Genomic DNA, 22,335 nt, shown 5'->3' with positions numbered 1-22,335 from the left:
GTAAAAGTAGTGGTTAGAGAAGGCTCTTTGATCACCTGAGACTACGCTGGAGGCCAGAAGGTTTACTGGAGTAAAAGTTTAAGATAATAGTGCTCTACCACCTAAAACAAAAACAGGGTGGAGCAGTAGAAGAATGTTATCACCACAAAGCAGCAAGTGTGCAAACAGAAGAGATCTGTGGTCAAACCAGGTATGAAAAGGAGGTACATAAAGAAAGCTGGTGGTGCAATGCCGAAGTCCAGGAATTTACCAAAGAAAGGAGTAGTGCAGGAAAAAGTGGGACACAGAAAAGACAGACAGACCAAGCCAAGAAGGAAAACTGGTTGCCTAACAAAGATGCTAAAAGAGCAATCGCAATGGCAAACAAAAAAGGTATCACAGGACTTCTACCCACTTCTAGAAACTGACTTAGAAGATAAAAGAAGCTTTGTCAGGCTGCAAGACAACAGCAGAAAAATAAAGACAATAGTTGGTACATGCCATTTGTACAGGATTCCAGCAACAATCTTCTTAAAACATACAATTAGACTGAATTATACAATTTTTCATTTGTTTTGCTATCAGATGTTATAAATACTACACAATGAAGCCTTTTTTTCCTCCATGAAATATACTGTTGCTATTACAATGAGTAAACACTATACACTTTCTCAATTGTGACACAGAATGAATGCAAATTAGATACAAACCACTTTCCAGGAGTTAAAAACACAACACACACACACACACACACACACACACACACACACACACACACACACACACACACACACACACACACTCCAGTTGAGTTATCAATGTTCTGTTTAAGTGATAAGGAATAGTATAGGTTAGAGTAATTTATCCAGGTCTCAACTACTTTTTTCATAAGGCATAGCCATGTGACTTAACCACATCGGCAGTGGACAAATTTCAGCAGCTTACACCGTGGACTATCTTGCAGTGATATAATTACTCAATAACCTTATACTTAAAATTTACTTCATTATTTCTCTGATAAAAAAATGCACTCTGATTTCATAATTTGCAATGCAGAGTCAGTCCACAGATCATAACCACCTTGCAAGTATCCTCCTTCACAGGGTACCTCCTGCCTGCATGAAGATCAAACGAGGCAGGCCCAGGATGAATCTACAGGCAGTCATCAATGTTTGCCTTAAATGTAGTAAGGCTATCATAGTTAAGCAATTACTGCAGGCTTTAAAAAGTCCTATAACAATGCTGTAGCCATCAAAGCTACAAGATTGCAGAACTTTGCAGTATAAATATATATATTCATAAATAAAGTTATTTTCAATGCCAAATACTGAAAATGCTTTTATGGAAAGGACAATCATTGCATTTCCTGGAATGACTTTTAAAAAGGCTAAATGTTTTGCGTGCAGTACATACCTTCAGTTGTAGTCTTCATGTTTGCACCTGAAATGGAAAGGAAAGAAATTAATTGAGGAAATATCCAGTGCATCATACAATTAAAGGTGTGCACTGATTTAAACTATAAGAAACCCTACTAGTTCAACAAACCCATCAAACATTATCTAAACATTTCCTCCACATGCTACATGCATGGCTAGCCCAGTATAACCTGTTCTCACCCTGTCTCTTCTCATTTTAAAAGGAGTTAGCTTTCTAGAAATCTCTATTTACACCTGTGTGCAATGGGGTTAGATATGGCTCTATGAACTGGTATGGTAGTGTTCTTCTGAAACACAATTTTAATTCTTCAATTAATGTAGCCAAGTAATTAAACTACAGCATGTGGATGCTTACCTACATGGACTCTGGGTTCTTGCAGACATTGCCATACTTAAGCATGTCCTGTCTGCTGAACTGCTCATCTTAAACAGGTTATTAGGGTGTTAAAATCAATTCACTGCATATAAATATTAGGACTTATCTAAATTTTATTGACATTACATCCCTACTTTTTACAGAGAAACAGACATGTTCCTGGAATGTTTTCAAACTTAATACTTCCTTAAAACTTCTATTACATTAAATGCAATTTTCCTACTTTATTTTTGCTACAATGTGCTATAATCTTGCACTGTTTTCAAGTATTACATTACGTTATTGCATCTCTCTCTTTCACAGACTGTGGCTGAAAAGTTCTTTTTGAATCAGTTTATTACCCTGGTCAACAAACTTATGTAATTAACTAATCAATCTATATCACAGATATATTACTAAACCCAAAGTGCTAATAACTTAACTAATGTAAAAACTGGCCAGCTATCCAATACAAATGTTCTTTGTTTCTACTTTCTATTCTACACCTGGATATACCTTGCAAACTTACATTTTTAAACTTGTTCATTAAGTGGATAAATGAACTGGTCTTTCAGCCATGACCAAGTCAAACAGGCAATATTCAATACAATTAAACATACACAAACATACATGTATACACATGGTTTACCTTCATAATGTCAAAGCCCACTTTGTCGACTATGAAAATTACATGACCAAAACATAAGTGCAGAAGCGCAAAGATCCATAACATTGTCTTTCCTCTATGGGAAAGTAACCACTTGGCCAACATGGTGAAAACTGCCCTTTCTCCACTGTAGTGCAATCTCAGAGTTGGTATATTTAAGTGTGGGGGGGGTGAAGTCCCCCCCACTTCGATGGGTGTAACTTACTACTGGTTGTGTTTTTTGTTAGTGGCCAATTGGTTACTTTTCCGGAGAGGAAAGACCATGTTCCAGGACTTCATGCTTCTGCACTTACGACGTTTTGGTCACTCCATTTTCGGAGTCGACAAAGTGGGGGGCTTCCCACCCCACACTCCCATTAAAATGTTGGTATACAAATATCACTGGAAATGTAAGAAAATGGCTCCAAGGTAGATATAAATTCTGATACTTCAAAATTAAAGTGCAATGGGGTGGGAGCAAATTCCAAAACTCGCTGTGACACGTATAAAATTGTTTCTGCGTGTGACGGTAGGGGACTTCCCCCTGCATCCCCATATTCCTGCTACATAAACTCCAAGATCACTGTACCTTAGACAGGATGTAATCTAACATATTGCAGTTTTGTAGTACTATAAATTGTCTGTCCCCTATTCAGTTAAATTCTTGAGCCTCAGATATTCAATGGGCACCACAGGAAAAGGCATACAGAGTGGAATAAAAAAAAACATTTCCTTTGTATTACAAAAGATGACTGTTTCACAAAGCATGACATTCAAGATTTGAAATATTCACAGCAGAAATGTTTTCACATCTTCTATATAAAGGCTTTGACTACTTGCTCAGGATATATATTTTCTTCTCTGAACAAACATGATATCCAACTTTATTGCAAAAAATTTAAATGCAAAAATAGTACATCAGAAATAATGCAGTAATGAATGCTAAATCCAGGAATATTCAGCCCAAGATGAACATAGCAATGAAACAGAAAATTAACAAATGCACGGCTTGAAAATAGAGTTGTACAAATTTTAGTCCTTCACTCCATCAAGAAAAGACTAGGATAACTCCAATATCTATGACAAATACAAAGAAGGCAAATGGAAAAGCACACCTGCAGCCGTCTGTCCAGTTACTCAGACACTCACAGAGCCAACTCCAATGAGAAAATTATTTTCTGTGTATTTTCTAATACGCAACAAATAATGTACTAATATTTTACTATCTGATGTTGTGCACAGCAGTGCTGGTGCCACTCTACATTGCAAAAAACAGAACAAGGCAAATAAGCATTGTATGTAGTACAAATTAGATAAGCACTGTGGCCTTGGTATAGCTTCAGCTTGTTGCTACACAAGTACAATAGGCTGATATGATTTGTTCAATATTTTTTTTTATTTCAGCAGTACAATTCGAAATATTTTGTTTCATTGTCTTGCTTTTCAATCATAACCTAAAAAACAAAATTCCACTTCCATTAGAATTTTCCCTGTATGTTCTGCTTTAATATCTAGATTACAAGCAGAATCTGAAAGCACAGTTGTGTACACTTACCATAAATGTAGATGTTAGAGTGCGTCTTCGCTGTTGCTGTCATCACATTTGGGTTATCCCTGCTGGGGTAGCCCTCAGCCAGCCTGAATACCAGAGACTTCGTATTTCTGTGTCGGTTGCTGTCGCTTGAAGACTGACATCAGGTCATCAGTGGTATAAAGGAAGGCAGTCGACACCATTATATCAGTTTTTCTTGCCCTAACCCATCAGGAGCCCCCAAAGTAGGAAGCCAGGTTCTGCTGGCAGGACCCCACCAGTGGGGAAAAAAATACCAATATGTCCCTTGTAAGGAAAGGAGAACAACAAGGAAGGAGCGTTACAAAAAAAAAGGGGGGAGGATGGAAGGAAACCAGGACTGCAACAGTGAAGACACTTGAACATCAACATTTATGGTAAGTGTACACAACTGTACTATGTTCTTCGTGTTTCACTGTTGCAGTCACCACATTTGGGTAGATTCCCAAAGCTGAGGAAATGGGTGGTGGCAGTCAAGGAAGCTAGGGGCTAGCTAGCATGCCCTGCAAGACTGTAGAGGCAAAACCTGCCCTGGATTTAGAAGAGAGAGGCAGGTGGTAATGTTTGGTGAAGGTGTGACCCCCTTGGGAAGAGGCTTGCCATGCTGTTTGTAGCAGAAATGGATGCCGTGTGCTATCCATTTGGAAATGGTTTGCTTGGAGATGGCTATGCCCTCTGCCCCTGAAGCAAAGCTAACCAGCAATTGATTAGATTTTATGCAGGGTTTAGTCCTGTCCAGAGAGTATCTGAGCTATCTGTACACATCTAGAGTGTAGAATCCTCTCGCCCTCGTTTTGTGGGTTAGGAAAGAAGGTGGGCAAATGATGGATTGGTCGAGAGCCACACTGGATACCACCTTGGGCATGAAGGCTGGATTAATTCTGAGGGCTACCCTGTCTGCATGGAAGATGATGAAGGGTTCCACTGCCATGAGTGCTTGCAGCTCAGATACTCTTCTGGCTGAAGTGATGGCCAGGAGGAAGGCTGTCTTCCAGTTGAGAAATTTTAGCTCTGCAGAAGCTGGTTCGAATGGAGGCAGGGTGAGCTTTTCCAAGACAAAGTTAAGGTCCCAAGCCTGTTTTGGTGCCCTTCTGGGGGGCCTCAAGTTGTTAGCTCCTCTGAGTAACTGCTTGATCAGAGGGTGTGAAAAAAAGAGGCTGCTCAGTGGGAAAATTACGGGAAATAGCAGAGGCATGAATTTTTAGAGGAGAAAGAGAGACCACTGTGTAGTAGGTCAGCTAAGTAATCCAGGATGAAGGGATGGAGGGCTGTGCTGTATTGGCCCAGTTAGCCTGGATCCAGGTGCAGAACCATTTCCATTTATCTGCACAAGACTTTCTGGTGCTAGGGCGTCTGGCTGCCAAATTGAGCGTCTGCAATTGGGGGTGCATGAATTCCCCTTCCCTCTGGGTTAGGAGGTTGGGAATCTGAAGAAGATTTCATGGGGGCAGTGTGGACAGGCTGCGCAGCAAAGGGTACCAGTGCTGTCTGGGCCAGTCTGGAGCTATGAGAATGGGTCATGGTTATTCCTCCCTTACTTTGATCAGTACCTTGGGAATGAGAGGTAGGAGAGGAAAGGCACAGACAGAGAGGTTTACCCAGGGGAAGAACAGGGGATCTACTTTCCATGCCATGCAGTGATGCTCCCTGGTGCAGAATTTGCTGAGGTGATGGTTGGTGTGGTACGAAAAGAAGTCGACCTCCGGGGTTCCCCATTTCTGAGTTATTAGTAAAAAGGTGTTTCTGTTGAGCTGCCACTCATGGGGGTCCAACAGTTTTCTGCTTAATTGGTCTGCCAAGGAGTTGAGAGAGCCTGGCAGGTATTGTGCTAACAGGTGTAGATGCATGGAAGAGGCTGTAAACCAAAGGGTCATGGCCAGCCTGCACAGCGGGTAGGAGTGAGTCCCTCCCTACTTGTTGATGTACCACATCACTATGTTGTCCGTTTTGATCAAGAGAACCCCTGGAGAGAGAAGGGGTTTGAAAGCAATCAGGGCCTGCTGCACAGCCATCATCTCTTTTAGACTGATGTGCAGGGGGGTTGCTGGGGGTTCCATTGGCCCTGTATGCACCTGCTGTCCAGTTGTGCACCACAAGTGTAGTCTGATGCATCTGTGGTGAGGGTCGGCGGCGGGGTGTGGGGAGAAGGGCAGTCCCTTGTTGTGGGAGCAGGCTATTGCCCACCAAATAAATTCCTCCCTCAGGCAAGGAATAATAGGTAAGAGATTCCAGATCTTGAGAATGCTGACACCAATGGCTCTTTAGGTACCACTGAAATTTCCTCATATGCAGTCTGGTATATGGAATAAGGAGTATGCAAGATGCCATGAACCCCAGGGCTTGCAGAATTTCCCTTGCAGAAAGCTGGGGCCTGGTAGCCAGTTGAGAAAAGTAAGCTGAAAGGAAACTATTTCCCTGGTGTTAGGCATGCCATCTGGGATGCTGTGTCCAGACTTGCTCTCAAGAAGATAATCCTTTTGGTGGGTACCTGTTTGGATTTCTTTTCATTGACTGTGTACCCTAAGGTGGTTAGCAGGTTCTTTACAAAGGCCACGTCCTTGAGCAGCTTTTCCTGGCTGTCTGCCTGAATAAGACAGTCTAAGTAGGGGTAAATTTTAATATTTCTTTGTCTACAAAAAGCAATGGCCGGGCCAGGCATTTTGTGGAAACTCTGGGAGCAGTAGTTAAGCCAAAGGGAAGTGCCGAGAACTGAAAGTGTTGAGATCCTGCCCTGAAGCAAAGATATTTTCTGCAGTACTTCCTGATGGGAATGTGGAGGTAGGCCTCTTTTAGGTCCAGGGTGACTACCCAAGTGTCTTGGACAGCATGTGAAGCAGCTGCTGGAGGGTGAGCATTTGGAATTTTGGGATCACCGGGAAGGTGTTTAGAATGGCTAGATCGAGGATAGGGCACCAGGTGCTCTCTTTTCTGGGTACCAGAAAAAGTCTGGAGTAGAAGCCTTGGCCTATCTGCTCTGCAGGAACGTGTTCCACTGCTCCCAAGGAGAGCAGGGTATGAATTTGCTTTTAAGCCTATGCCCACTGATTTGGTGGTAGAACTGGGAACCCTTTAGGAGTTGGAAGGGTATGGAAGGAGAATTTGTATCCTTGAAACACAATGTTCAGAACCTATTTGTTGTTGGTAATGGTAGTCCAGGTGCTTGAGTGAAAAGAGAGTTTTCCTCCTAGGAGTATGTGATGGTGGGCAGAGGCGAGGTAGGGAGGTGTAAGTCATCGTGAGTTTTTACCATAAGGGGGTGGTTTAGAACTCCCTGGTTTTGAAGTGGAGGCAGTCTATTGCTTAGATCTCTGCAACCCATGGGACTTAGGGGTCTGTTTAAACAGAGCCTAGGCTGGCCCCATTTACTAGGTGCAGGAAAGGACCAGTGATTGGAAGGAAAATGCCTGCTGAACCTAGGGGGCTGTACCTGTAAGAAATCCTTAACAGCCTGCACAGATTTTGCTTTTTCTTCCATCTTTAACACCTCACACCTCTTCTGCTTTAGTACCAAATAAGTTATCTTTATGCAATGGTGCATCCAACAATTATGATTTGACATGATCTGGCAGTGGCTGTTCCTTAAGCTATGCATGTCTTCTAATTACAGATCCAGTGACTGCTGCCCTGCAATTAGCTTCTAGGGCATCAAATCCGCAGTGCAAAGTATGTTTATTTACTTGACCAGCAGAGTGCATTAATTCCTGTAAATCTTTAGATTCTGCCCATGCAGGAAAGGAGGAAATTTTTTTTTTTTTAGTTCAAAGGTATGTTGCTGATATTTAAGTATATAGAACTAACAATTTAGTGCCCTGATAGCAAGAGTAGCTGAGGTGTATACTTTTTTACCCCATCTGTCCAGTGCTCTGGAATTCCTGTCTGAGGGGGTGGGATTCTTAGCTGAAGTAGCTTTAACCCCTTTTGGGCCTTAAGTAATGACCTCAGGGTCCGCTGTTGGGTTTTTAAAGAGGTTTGTAAGAGTCAGGGACTCTGTAGTACCTGTCTGGCTTTCTAGGAGCAGGAGGGAGGGCATCTGGAGTCAAGTTGGATTCCAAGAAGACATCATCCACTACATCTAGGATTGAGGGGATTGCTAAGGGCACGTGGTCTGGAAGGTACAGGAACTCTGAGTCTCTTTTTAGACTGTGGGTAGTCTTGACTCTCCCATTTGAAATGCTCCCTTAAAGTATGCATGGTTTCCCCAAAGGAAAAATCCTCTGGTGGAGAGGCTGAAGGAATAGATTCCTCTGCGCAAGAATCCTCATATGTAGAGAGGAGCTGTATGTCTTCATAGTCAGATGCATCAAGTTCATCTGACTCTTTTTCAGACAAAACTTCTGGAGACAGATCTCTTTCTTTTTGAGGGAGTGGCCTGGCTTCCCCTAATCAGCATGAGAAGGTCCTCTGCCATTCTAAGCATTTGTGACTGAAGCAAAGGAGCAGGCGCCACAGAATGGGTGGAAGTCGGTTTCTTGGGGGTGGTTCGACCCCTGGGCCTAAGGATCTTGGTTGTTTTAGAAAGAATGGAAGCCAGAAAAAAAGGCGTCGGTTTATGTCTGGATTCGGTGTTGAGAAGGACTTCCTCGGAAGCCGGTGCCTGCATAGCGGCTCCGGACCCATCCAAGGTAGAGACTATCGCAGGATCCTTAGATGAAGAAGAGTTCTGCGGCATACCGGACTCCAAAATGGTCTTGGTAGAGGCCTGCGAATTAACTGAAGCAGGCATCATCGAGCTGCAAAAGTGCCTCACTGAATTCCAGAGGACTGAGTACAAACTTGGCGCTAGTGTCGTCGGAAGGTTTAGTCCTGTGCGGTCTGTCTCTGTCTTTATCTTTACAGTTTTTCAGAAGGTCTGCTGTCAGATGGCTTACTGACAAGGATTGTAAATAGAAATATCTGGCTACAATAAGGGCCCAACGAATAGTTCTGGCGTTAAAGCACAGAACCGACAACGAGGGATGTCATGGTCTGGGCCTAAATAAGTGACGCAGTAGGAGTGGAAGTCCTGGTGTGGAATTTGCTTTCCACAGGTGAGACAATTATTAACTTTTTCTGACATCAGTTAGCGCAAGAAAAAAAAGGATCCCCAGTGGGGTACTTAGCTTTCAAAGACTTCAACTTCAATTCCGAAACAAAACTCAGGTAGCGGCCAAATGGCACTCGTGCGAACTGCTTCTGCTTCAGGCTCCACAGCAAGAAAGACTGATGTAATGGCGTCAGCTGCCTTCCTTTATACCACTGAAGACCCAACATCAGTCTTCAAGCGACAGCAACCGACTCAGAAATACTAATTCTCTGATATTCAGGCTGGCCAAGGGCTACCCCAGTACGGATAACCCAAATGTGCAACAGTGAAACACGAAGAATATCAGAAACTTCAGTAAATGACAGGAACACAAAACTAAAGGCACGTTGGGATGAAACGGAGTACAGAAAAAATAGTGGTTAGTACCAAATGAAGGAAAATCAAAAAGAGATGAAAACTGAAATAAAGTGAAAATAGTGTAACAGCATCTGGGAGACATGGTTTAGGAAAAAAAAAGTCTGAATGAGAAGGTCAATGCTAGAATCAGAGGGACACTGCAAACAAATGGCCAGACTGTCAGAGTTGTATGAGACAGAAGAATTCCCAAAACCTGAAATGTAATGTGTACATATGTGGTCAGTACTTACGTATGGTATAAAAACATGGGCAGTGAAGGCAGATGAGGTAGCTAAAGGTAATAGAGATAAGTATCTGAGATAAGGAAAGGATGCACACAGTGGGACGCACAGAGAAATGATGACATCAAAATAGAAGCTAAAGTATTTCCAACTGCAGAGGAAGTCAAAGAAAAAGGCAGTATAGGCAAAGGTGCAGGAAAGCAGATGATAATTTGGTGAAATAGATTTTGAAGAGACTGGAAGAAAGTAAAAGGAAAACTATTTCCAGCAAAGACATGGATGGATAGATGGATGCATGAATGGGCTGCATCAAAGATGACCTGCAGCAGTCAGACATGACTGTCAAACAAGGTAAAAGAGTTGCAGTGAACTGAGAGAAATAGCAAAAGTTGACACCACACATCAGCCCCATCTACAAAATTGGAAGAAGGTAATTGGTGATGATGATGACAATGTTCTGCTTTAGTATTCACTGCACAAAGCACTGTTTTTATTATCTATTGAGCAAACGGTTAGTGTAAAATACCAAAATGTTCTTTATAAACTCAGCTATGCAAAACATTCCACAGCTATAGTCCACAGAAAATGTCTAGGCAGAATGGCACATCGGTACTAAAAATTTAAAATGTTATTTTCATTAATACTATTTTCCGCGGTGGTGGTGCTGCGGTAGCGTTGTCGCCTTACAGTAAGATGCTGTCCAGTTCGATTCTCAGTTAGAGCGTCTTCTGCGTGGAGACGTGTGAATGGGCATATCTTCGGTTGAAGGTTGTGCGTCAGGGCTGGTAACTCTGCACGTAAAAAATCAACTACCAATTATTAGCTGACCGGAGTTCCGCTGTGGCGACCCCTAACTGGGAAAAGCCGAAAGACACAACAACATTTTCAGTAGTACTTATTTTGAAATGATGTAGTGTTACTATAAAGTGCAGTGCAAAACGTCACACGTCCAGATGGGAAGCCCCATCCCCAATGAGTATATTGGAATATTGCTTATTACCACATCGCCACAGACTTTCTGCTACGATGCTAATACTGTTTGGATAAACGGGTACATACATTGCTGTTATATCATGGCAATTTTTTTTGTTAGAGTTTATAGTTTCATGCTAGATGCCATTCTCATTTTCTGTAAGCACCAAATATTCATCATCAGTTCTAGGGCTGGGACTATACACTGACAAACAAACGCTCGCTTTGAACTTAGAATGACCTGCCCCAAGCCGAGTGACATGGGTTAAAACTTTGCTTTAGGTTGTGTCTAAAATCTTAACTCAAAGAGCTTAAGCGTCTTTAGCATTTGCACGTTTATTGTCTATTTTTTTACAAGAATGTGTACCAAGCCAATACATTAATCCAAAACAAATCTATTTCAGGCAGAGCCAGGATGGGCAATTTAGTTTTGTGCAAATGTAGTACACAAAGCCATGATCAATTAACAGTGAAAGAAAGATATCTAGCTGACACGCACTGTCACCTCACTGCTAGGACATTTGGGGTCGCATCAAATATTACTACTACTAGTAATGGGAACAACAGTCACTTAAACATTATAAGAATAATGTAGAAATCCACTCGTGGGAAAGACCATTTATTTAAAATGCAATTACCAGTTACTAGGTGCTAAATCTACACACACACACACACACACACACACACACACACACACACACACACACACACACCTCCCCCATGTTGAATTTGCCAGTTAGCAAGTGCAAACAACTTGGATTACTGTGATTGGGTGGATGGTGACTGTTCTCAAGTATGGGATAATGCTAATGCTTGTCCACATATTTCTGAGTAGGTAGGTACTGTGAAATTTGGGAAATAAATGGTAACTTGAATATTTATTGGTTCATAGGTGTGTACTAGGCTAATGGCCCTGGAGCCTTTACAAGCCTAGCCCATAGGATTACCTTGGCATCATGCCACCTGACCTTAGTTCCCAGTGCCTCTGTCAAGGAAAGCCACTGGAGTGATCCCCGGGGTGAATTTTCTATTTCCCATCCACTCATCAAGATTTCTCCTGAAGAGGGCCAGTGAGGTGCTCTGTTTGACATGCATGGGAAGTCTATTGCATAGCATGGGGAGTCTCTGGGTTATGAACCTGTCCACTCCAGCATGTTCTGTTGATAGTGGTAATGAGGTTGAGGTCTCTGAAGCAAGTGGTGTAGAGGGATTGGGATTTCTTTACATGTAGCATTTCTCACAGAGCTGGGTCAGACATGACTTTGAAAGTCAAGCAGAGATTGCCTCTAAGTAGGTGATATGAGACAGAGAATAGTTGGAATTTTTGAGTCTGTCCATATAGGACAAGTGTTTAAGGCCTAGATACCTCTTTGTGAGGTACTTTTGTGGCCTCTTCAGTTGTTGCAGGTGTCCAGTGAGGTACATGCCAAATGGGGCATTGTACTTTATGACTGGCATATTGAGGGAAGAGCAGAGAGAGACACTGACCTCTTTCTTCCTGGATGCAAAACCCTTAGTAATGAGATGTGCCACACAGAAGGACTTTCTGACCACAGTGGCAATGTGGTGGTCGAAAGAGAGGTTGCTGTCAACCTGTGTTCCCAGATCTCAACGCCTTCTGTGTTCAGTGGACTACCATCGATGTGGTGATTCATGGGAACTGGGTTTTTCCCAAAGGGGATGATGACATTTTTTGGCATTGAGCTTAAGGCCATGGTTCTGACACCAGTCGTTGGTCTCAGTGAGGCCTTTCTGTAGGATATCAACATCACTTGGGGAGTTAATAATAGCTCCCAACTTGCAATCGTCTGTGAACTTTGTCAGCCAGAGTTCCTTCGTGTTGGCCTGGACTTCAGAGAAGTACATACCAAACAGGAGAGGAGCCAGGACTGAACCCTGTGGGACTCCACTCGTGACTGGTCGGCAGTTTGACTTGGAGTCACCTACTTTTACACTGTGGGTTCTAGTTGTGAGCCAGTTTGAAACCCACCTAGTGACATACGGGTTGATGCCTAGCTTACTGAGTTTTTCTATGATTCTTGAGTGGGGAACAGTATCAAAGGCCTTAGCCAGATCAAGGTAGGCTGTGTGAACCACCTTGCCTTCATCCACAGCTCTGGTGACTGACTCAAAGAAGTTGATGAAGTTGAGCAGGCATGATTTACCCTTCACAAAACCAAACTGTGTGGGATCCAGAGTTGGAGATTCCCTATATCCTTGTTTATTAGGTCCATGATGATGCGTTCCATACCTTTGCATATCAGACTCATTAAGCTAATGGGGAGATAGTTCCCAGGGTCTGTAGTCACTCCTCCTTTGTGGAGAGGGATGACTGTAGCAGTGCACCATTCGGTAGGGACAAAGCCTGAGGTGAGACTGTGACTGAGCAGGGCACACAGGTGAGGTGCCAGTTCTCTCTGTAGTTTATGTAGAACACAGTCAGGGATATTGTCAGGTCCCATAGAAGCTGTATTCTTGGCCTTGGACAGTGCTGCTTTAACCTGTGCAGCAGTAATACTGGGTGCCTGTCAATCTACTGTTAATGTAATAAGTCCTTTGGGAGGGGAGAGAGGGGTAAAGTTGGCATTGAATCTGTCGACCAGTGTATTGGCAATATCTGTTGACTCGGTATAGGAGGTACCATTGTGCAGTAGCTCAGAGCAAATCTAGGTATTGCCACGGAAATTCTTTACATAACTATAGAAGGCCTTGTGGTTGTCTTTACTATCTGCCGCAATTCTGTTTTCATAGCTAGCTTTAGAGGATTTGATGAGGATCTCAAAATCTTGAGGATAATGGAGTTTCTCCAGTCTTGGGACCTCACCTTATTCCTCATCAGTTTCCTCCTCCTGTTGTAGAGTTTGTTTATGGCAGGGGGTCACCAAATTGGCTTCCTATTTTTGGAGGAGGGCATCTTGGTTCTGTTGGGTATGATGAGATCCATGCATTTGTGTACGTTTTTGTACAGTGCATTGGTGTACGATTCGGTCATGCAACTATTCTCCATTTGCATGGGTGCCGTGAAGTTAGCCACCTCTGTTTTTAGGAGCCCAAAGTTAGCTTTGGAGAAGTTTTTCATGGTGGTTACCTTTGGGGGGGGGGGTGGATTTCCAAGGTGATTAGTTTGTGGTCGGATCTAACCAGGGGGAAGTTGACTACTGGTGTAGAGCAGTGGTCGCCCATGTTAGTAATGACCAGGTCAAGGATGTTTGCTACCTCTAGTGGGGGTAAGAACGAGCTGGTCCAGGGCACTGTTATTAATGAATTTCAGGAAATCTTGGGCAAGTGTATTAGTACACGAGTAGTTTTCCCAGTTAATGGAGGGGTAGTTGAAGTCTGCCAGCATGAGTGTTAAGTTGGACCCTAATATTCTCCAGAGTGCTTAGGAATGTGAAGTGCGAGTCTTGGGACATGCTTGGGGACCTATAACAGGCTACGACCTGAACTGCTGTCTTACCCAATGTTAGCTACACCTGAAGCATCTCGGATACTTTATGTTGGGCTACCAGTCTGGAGGTGTTGGTATAATTTATGAATATGGAAACACCACCGCCTTTGAAGCTTCGGTCCAAGTTCTGGGGGCCGAAATGTGTGGAATGAGTTATAGCCTGGTAGTGCAAGGGTGCTTTCTGCTGCCTTGAACCAGGTCTCTGTTACAGCACAAACATCAACGTTCTCCACTTTAAGGAGTGCTTCAAGCAAGTGGATTTTGAAATTTGGACTTCTAGCATTCAGCAGCATAACCCTCAGATTGCACTTATTTGTAACTGTTAAGGTGGAAATTTGGTCTTTTGAACACCGCCTAAAAAAGGCACTATAGGGGTAGCATGAGCCTTGGCCAGTATCCGGAAGTCCAGGGATGACAGATGCAGGCAATCTCCGACAAAGCATCGAGGTCTGTCAATCATGTCATCCCAGGCAGACAGATAATGGATCCCCTTAGAATGACACCAGAAACTTAACCAAATGTTGAAATCAATCATTTTCTGCTTGTACTGTGGTATCATTCTGGGTGATGGTAATATGCTGCTCAGGGCTAGGGTCATACCCACTTGTGTTACATAATCAGAGAGCTCCTCCATGTCTTTTCATGTAGCCCAGGGAGGTACGCCTCGGGTCATTCACACCCACATGTACATTGACAAGAGTCATATTTGTACCTGTTGTTGAGGGACCTGAGTGCATGTGTTATGTAGCGGATCCTGGCACCTGACAGGTAGCTGACTGCTACTTTCTCCTTATTCAACCTAGTGAGTGGGACATCAGTGTCCCTCTCACAATCGATTCATCTACAACTAGCATGTTGGGCATGCTGTCTTGCCTTAGGGGCTTTGGTTGAGTGGCATACTGTTTGGGAGAGTTATGTGTCTCTTGATTAGTGTTGTGTTGTGGTGGTCGAATGAGTTTGTCTTGGCGGTCTCTGTTTGGATAGATTTTTATTGAGAGCCTCCATGAAGGTGGGTGTGTGGTTTGTGTTTTTATGTGAAGGCAGTGCTGGCATGTCGTCTGGAGGGCTGTGTGTTCCATGTAGTGTGGTGCAAGTGTTGACCTTCTCCTCTTGACCAGCTATTCCGGTCTTGGCTGGAGAGTGCGTGGCTTCCAGTCTGGATATACAAGTGCATCTCTCGCAAGTCTGAGGTTTGGGAGGAAGAAGAGACGGTTGTTTGTGAACATGAGGCAGTTGCTACATTGCCTCAGGATGCCCAAGTTCACCAGGTTAATAGGAGAAAGCATAGAGAACTGACCTTTAGACATGCCTGGAGGGGTGGGCATTAAGTACTGGAGCTGTTTCCTTATAGAACGTTTGTGCTACAATAATTACTACAAGATATCTGGTAAAGTGCTAGACTAATACGCTAGTAATAGAGGAAAGAACTAGCAGATCTAAGGGAAAAGTTGAAGAGCAGATTTTGCCACTGCTCAGAAGCTTACAAAGGGTCCTGGATACAGCAAATCTGTATCTGGACTAGACTAGTTACAGGAAAGACAGGAAACAAGTGCAAATGCAGGCTTTTAAACCAGAAAGTAGAAAGAGATGGAAAAACTGCCCAAATGGCCAATAAACTACAATTTCTGGGCCAGAAACCACACTTGTGGTAGATAGGCTACCTAATGCTTACCAATCCCACTGATAAGCTAAAAGGCTTCCCTCCAACACAAAGGCTTGGGGGGGGGGGGGGGGGGCTCAGAAGCTTTGAAACAGTCCTGGATACAGCAAATCTGTATCTGGACTACACTAGTTAAAGGAAAGGCAGGAAACCAGCTTAGAATTTTTTTGTAAAGTGGAAAGGGAGAAAGGAGAAACATAAGATAATTCAAGATTAAGGAATTAAATGGCTTCCCCTTCTCAAATGTTCTCTCTGTGTTAGGTAGAATGAGCTAGTGACACTAGACTGGGATAGACCTGGGATACAGCTGAACAGATGGGACTTGTAGAAGTGTCTGAAGTCAAAATATGATCTCACTGTACTTCGTTGTGTGAGCAAATGAGATAGACCAAGGAGGAGTGTTCAAACACAAATTTACAGGCAGTGCCTTCGTTATTTACTAATGTACGTACATACAGTATGTGTATTTTGTTTACATTAGCCCTTCTGAGCGAAGCCCATTTACTGAGGGGGACCCGAGAAGAAAAAACTTCCACTGTAGGAAGAAAAATAAAGTTTAAAATACAGTAGTGTAACGGTACAATAAAAAGTCTGACATAAGCATGCATTCACAGAAAAAAATATGCTATTAAAATAAGCCATTGTGTCACACTAATGTGATACTCCATGGTGGAGTACTGCTGTATTTTCTACCATAGAGACAATACATCATGCATAATTTAATGAAAGTCCAGAGTGGAAGTAATTCTTGACAATTACTTTATAGGTTTCTTGTAGACTGGTGGATTCTAATCAAGGTTTCACAGCTTACAAAAGTGTGGAAAGACAAAAAGGTACTTTTCCGTTATTGGGGCAAGAGTTCGAACGTGCTAGGTCGCAATGAGCACACAGCTGTTAGACGTCATAGCTGTCTAGATTTTAGAAAAATGTCCATATTTTGGTCAGATATTTTTGGTCTGTTCCCATAAAAATTGGGTTTTTCTGGCAAAATTGCTGGGGATTTATGTTACCAAATAATGACAGACATTTATCAGCCTTCCTCTTCATATCCTTCAAAAATGGATGGTAATACAACATTTTTTATTCTAACAGCATTCTACTTTGACATGAGCAATAACTGAAACCTGTCCGCTTGTAATTTTTTGGTTTTGTCCAGATTTCTTAAGCTTACAGGATGAGAAGTATGCATACAAGTCATACAAGTTTTCAAGCTGCAACATATATACTAGGTAACATATATACTAGGTATTCCGGATATACAAAAACTCAAGCGCACCAAAAAATCAGGAGCCATGAACCACAAATAAAACCAGTAGGGTCAGTAATCCAAACCTTCACAAACCTTCACTAACAGCTGTGCGATCACTGAGCTCTGCATTTTAGATGTGTTCTATTATATGTAAATGGTTTTGGTAACTGGAAAACAACAGTATGGGTTCCTAAACATCCTTTCTCCCATTAATTGTTGAAAGAGGTTACTGTGCCCTGAAAGTATATTAAATCAGGGTGACTGGCATTGGTCGGGATGTGCGAAGCAATACTTTACTTTCAATTCGGGTAGTCCTGTTTTGTTTGAAGTATGATATAAATCAGTTACACTTTCAGATGAGCAGCGAGGAATATCGATGTCATTTTATTACTAGTTGTGAGATGTGAATCGCAGTCAAATACTTTACCAGGCATGTTCCACAGCTGTGGGTGCTGCAATTATCCTGCGTTTCATACTGTAAATTGTTTTTGTGGCATGAGTTCAGCATATGTTGAAAAGTTGCCAGATACCTTTTTATTGTTGGTTCTGAAATCTCTAAGGAAAAGTTAAATTACAATGGTCTAGTGAATATCTTAACTATTGTAACATATGGTATAAATGAAAATACCTGTTCAAGTCATGGTGACACTGAAATACACTGAAAAAGTGACTCTAATAAAGCTATTTTTGACCTGAATATATGACTAATAAGTATATGAAACTATCACAAATGTAACAGAGATGACAAATGAGAAATAGGGAACAAGGGACTAGAAGTATACAATTAAACAATGAAAATTATGTTCATGAAGAATCAGAGGAACAAAATACAGGTGAAGCAGATATGGAGAGTGGCAAAAAAAGTTGCTATGAAATCTGGAAAAAGTAATACATGTCAGAAACTCCAAATTTTCATAAATAGAGAGGACAATAAAAAGAACCATGAAAAGTGGGAACTTACTACAGGACAAGGGGCTACAAAAAGAAAATAATGATAAAGACAAAGACTGCAGAGAATGGAAACTGTTGCTAAATATAAGCAGTATCTTGAAATGGCAGGAAATGGAATAAGTTGGACTAGAGAGCTTCAGAAGGACTTTAATGGATATAAAGAAGAGAAATAACTATAACAGAGGACAGAAAGAAGTACTACCTTTTGGTCCAGAAGAATATTTCAAGGTGTTGTAGCAGACTGGCAGATAAAGTACTGTCCAAGTTATTAGATGGCATACAACTGACATAAAAAGTGCACTGGAAAGGGTGTAAACATTTATGGTAAATTCAGGATGGAAATCAGAAAAGTAATATGACTGAACATATTTTAAAAAATGTTAACATGAATAAGTACATGTGTGCAAGAGAGTTTACCTATAACTAAAGACAGAAAACTGATGTGAACCTTGGCTCTAGATGATTGTCACTGTTGAAGGGAGACCCCAACTCTATGTGAAAGAAATGTGAAAATAGATTATGGGTGGATGGAAATAATAAAAATTCTAGGCACTTACCAGAATGTTAGATCCGGATTGTCAATTCTATCTCTTAACTAGGGAACCAAGACTGGAAAGACAATCCAGTAATAAAAACTCTCCCAAACTGTCCTCCTCCCTTGCCCCTACTGCTGCAGTTATAAAGACCCCCTCTAGCGCTCTATAGCATACATCAGGGGGAAACCTGAGAACAAACTATACGCAACTTAAGAAATGAACATTGTTTCAATAACTGCTTTTCTGGCCACTCAGAATGGATAATGAGATTGCAGACTGGGAATACTAATGAAGACTGACCTGCCAATCCAGAACCATCACTTGGTAAGCACACATCTTTCACATCTGGGACTGAAGTTCCATCATCATTACCTACAAAACACAGTTCCAAGCTATACTTCTTGGGAGGATCCTCATGAAAGAATACCCCATCTTATAGTGACTAGTGAAGGAAGACCTGCATCTAGAGAACACATACAACTTAGAGTGTCTTACAAAAGTACTCAATGATACCCACACAGCCACTGCATAACTATAATCAAATAATGCATTTTTATTTAAAGAATGCCTATGAAGTCATTATGGCCCTGGTCTTTAATGACCAGGATTTGTTATGCTTTTGTAGCAAAATCAAATACAAGGCTGACTTTGAAACTTTACTGCCAAACCTCTTTTTTGGAAAATGAAACAAAACATCAAGACTGCTTTCTAATGAAATTAATTATTTCAATATAAAATATAAGTTACTGCATTAATAAGATGATCATACACAAGTCTGAATTAGGGAAACACTGACTAATGGACAGACTGACTTCATGTCTGCTGCAACTTTTGCATAAAAAGGGTTGGCCGTCAATGATGCTTTTTGTGGAACACCAGATAAGCAGTATTAAGCCAGTAGCTTAGACAATTTCCTGGTTCAGACAACAGTTGCCAAAAAAGTATTCCTGAACAGAAGTTTTTTCTGCTATGGTGACACACATGAATAGTGGATGACTTCAGTTTTCTAATAGACAAAAGCTCCAAAAAGAGAAAAGGAAACCTTGTTGAGAGGTCACAGCAGAAAGTTACATTTTAGAAATGCTTTGGAAACCTTCAAAGAGTTCCGCAACAAGGAACTGGTGAAAATCAGAGAAAGCGGATAAGTGACATCTGACTTGAACTGGACAAGGTGAAAGATATAAAATAAGTAATCAAAAACAGAGGGTACCAGAGCCATGAACGATCCATGTCCCATCTCGCAGATCAAATGGAAAACATGCCCTTTATGCTTTAGTTTCCTTTTATTATCTCTGTGAGCAGAAGCAAGCATCTTGACTGCCCTTTCCAAGTAAGAAGTGTCCTTGGCCATCACTAAAAGTTGAGGCCATGCTGTTAGAGGGAATGATGTGCCAGATAAAGCTGCAGATGAATCAGATGTCTCTTGGATGGCCTGAAACATACAGGCCTGTATAAAGGCAGAGGCCATAGTAGGGGAATCCAAACTTACTACAGACAAAAGGGAGTGATCAGGACTGACTCTGGCTTTGGATATCCTGATCTTCTCCAAAGATTTTTTTGGGGAAAAAAAAAAGAGCAATGGGGGGGGGGGGTGCAAAGTAGAACTAGGGCTATTTCTGGATAGTGGCATCTTTGGGACATCCCCTAGAAACAGGAATATGAGAAATTAAGTTCTGCATTTTATGTTGGCAGGGGATGCAAGGAGGTCACAGCAAGGATTCCCCAGAAGAACAGGTTCCAAGGTACAGATGGGCTGAGATCCCACTCATGGACTAAAAGCAGAGAACAGCTGAAAAAGTTTGCTATCCTGCAAAAGCCATGATTTTTGGTGCAAACATCTTCCAACGTGCTCTAGCAGTGGTAAATTTTTTGCAATAAATTAAAACCACTCCACAATCCAAATACCTCTGAATCTGGTTGGATCGATCACTTAAGATCGAACTCCACATTAAAACAAATCAACTTTCTCCTACTCTGGACAAGAAAGATCACACACTTCCTTTCTCTCAAAGGTAGCCTGTCAATAGAAAAGGAAGTATTACCTGCACTGCGTAATGAATACCCCCTTGTTATAGCAAACAAAAAATGCTCTACAAACCATACTAAACAGTATATGTAGATTTATCACCTTGACTCAACTTACAAAAGCCAAATGGTTGCTAGTTACACAAAAGATGTACAGTGACCCATACCTCTCAACTGTACACATTTTCGCCTCAAATGTTTGGTCAGATTTTTATAAAATGGTAGTTTTCTGATAAATTAGTGGCAGATAAAGTTTGAAGTTAGAAAATAATGACAGATAATTGTGTTTCAGACTTCATATCCTTCAGAAAATTCATGGTACTGCACAACCTGTTATTCTATCAACTTTCTAACTTTGTAAGAGCAATATGTAAAAATTTTCCTTATGTTTGGGCCTTCGTCCCACTTTTATTTATAGCTTTGTCCAGATTTCTTGCTGTAAGAGGTCGAGAGGTATGCACACTACTGCTTTCATCCCAAACATAAAACCTGTTGCACTTACAAACATTCAATGCCTTCATTAGCTGCCTTACAAAATTCAGCTACTTATAACCTAAGCTCAAAGACCACCCTCTTCTTAAACAGCCCACTGATCACTGCTTGTCAGTAATGGTCCCACATACCTGGGAAGCACGATCAACAAATCTAAAATAAATCTCACCCTTCTAACAATTCAGAAGCCAAATGAAAAAAAAAAACACCCAAAAAACTCTAAATGCAGAACCCATACAAGAAAACTTGTAAATGCTTCTAAAAACAGAGTAATATAAATCAGAGCAAACTGTTTCTCACAACAGTTCATAGCTTCATGGGTAATTACTAGGCTAGCTGCCCTTGTGGGCCACTTTAAGGCAGCCAATTTACCATTTTAAGCTTGATTTAACCAATCCCATTTCGCTAGAGATTGGCTTTACCCATCCAATGGTCGGTAATTATATATTACCCCTAATAACAGAGATCACACCAGAGATGATTTGAGGGGATTCGTACATCAGATAAAGCATTTAAGAGCTGCCTCTATCCACTAGCAGTACAGGGAGCATTCCTGGGGTAACTTTCCTGTTTCTCATCCAGAGATCCAACTTGTGCTTGAATATGAACAGGCATGAGCTTTGTTGAATGTAGATGTGGAGTCCCTTCAAGAACAGTGGCATTTTCTGAGATGTACCTGTCCGTCCAAACTATTCTGTTAATGTTGCAGTTAATGTTAAGCTCCCTAGACAGAGTATTTTTAATGCCATTTGACTTGCTGATGTCCAGTAAACCAATTAGTATTTGCTCAGAGTATGCATTGTATGCCAGACACGTCATCTATTAGTAGCCTGTAGGATACAGAGTTTTGAGTTGGTCCATGTAGGACATATTGTTTAGAACTTGTATATCCTTTTAATAAGGTATTTCTGTGAATGCCCCAGTTGTTGCAGGTGTCTGAACAGATACATACCAAAAGGGGGCATTATACTCAATGACTGGTCTAATGAGGACTGAGTAAAGGGGGACAAATGCATCCCTAGATCGAATCACAATACCTTTGTTTACAAGTTTTGCAATACAGAAGGACTTTCTTATGACAATTGACACATGTTGGTCAAAAGGTAGAGCACTGTCCACATAAGTTCCCAAATCCCAAACAAATGGGTCATCTCGAGTCATACTGTCAATGTGATAGTTCCTTGGGGTAGATGATAATGACTTCTCAAAGGATACAGTAACACATTTTGAGTTCCTTCCAGCTATCGTATCCAGTAACAACTAAATAACCTTCAATCTACTAACCTATTTTCATATTCCTGCCTGAATTATTTAAACTCTCGTTTTTCTTCTTCTATTCTTTACCCACCCCCCCC

General features: G+C 41.7%; 1 protein-coding gene across 3 annotated transcripts in view; it reads right to left on the bottom strand.

Moving 5' to 3' along the window:
- The window catches only part of ADARB1 (adenosine deaminase RNA specific B1), a 1,484,163-nt gene that overhangs the window by 537,899 nt on the left and 923,929 nt on the right, over positions 1-22,335 (bottom strand). For all 3 annotated transcript variants that reach the window (XM_044075985.1, XM_044075984.1, XM_044075986.1), the window contains one exon: positions 1,393-1,419. In XM_044075985.1, the coding sequence (XP_043931920.1) occupies positions 1,393-1,419 (27 nt within the window). The remainder of the gene's footprint in view (positions 1-1,392; positions 1,420-22,335) is intronic.

This window comes from Protopterus annectens, chromosome 6.part1 (genome assembly GCF_019279795.1).
Source record: "Protopterus annectens isolate FY-2018-M chromosome 6.part1, PAN1.0, whole genome shotgun sequence".
NCBI lineage: Eukaryota > Metazoa > Chordata > Ceratodontiformes > Protopteridae > Protopterus > Protopterus annectens.
This window is presented reverse-complemented; position numbering and strand designations above follow the sequence as displayed.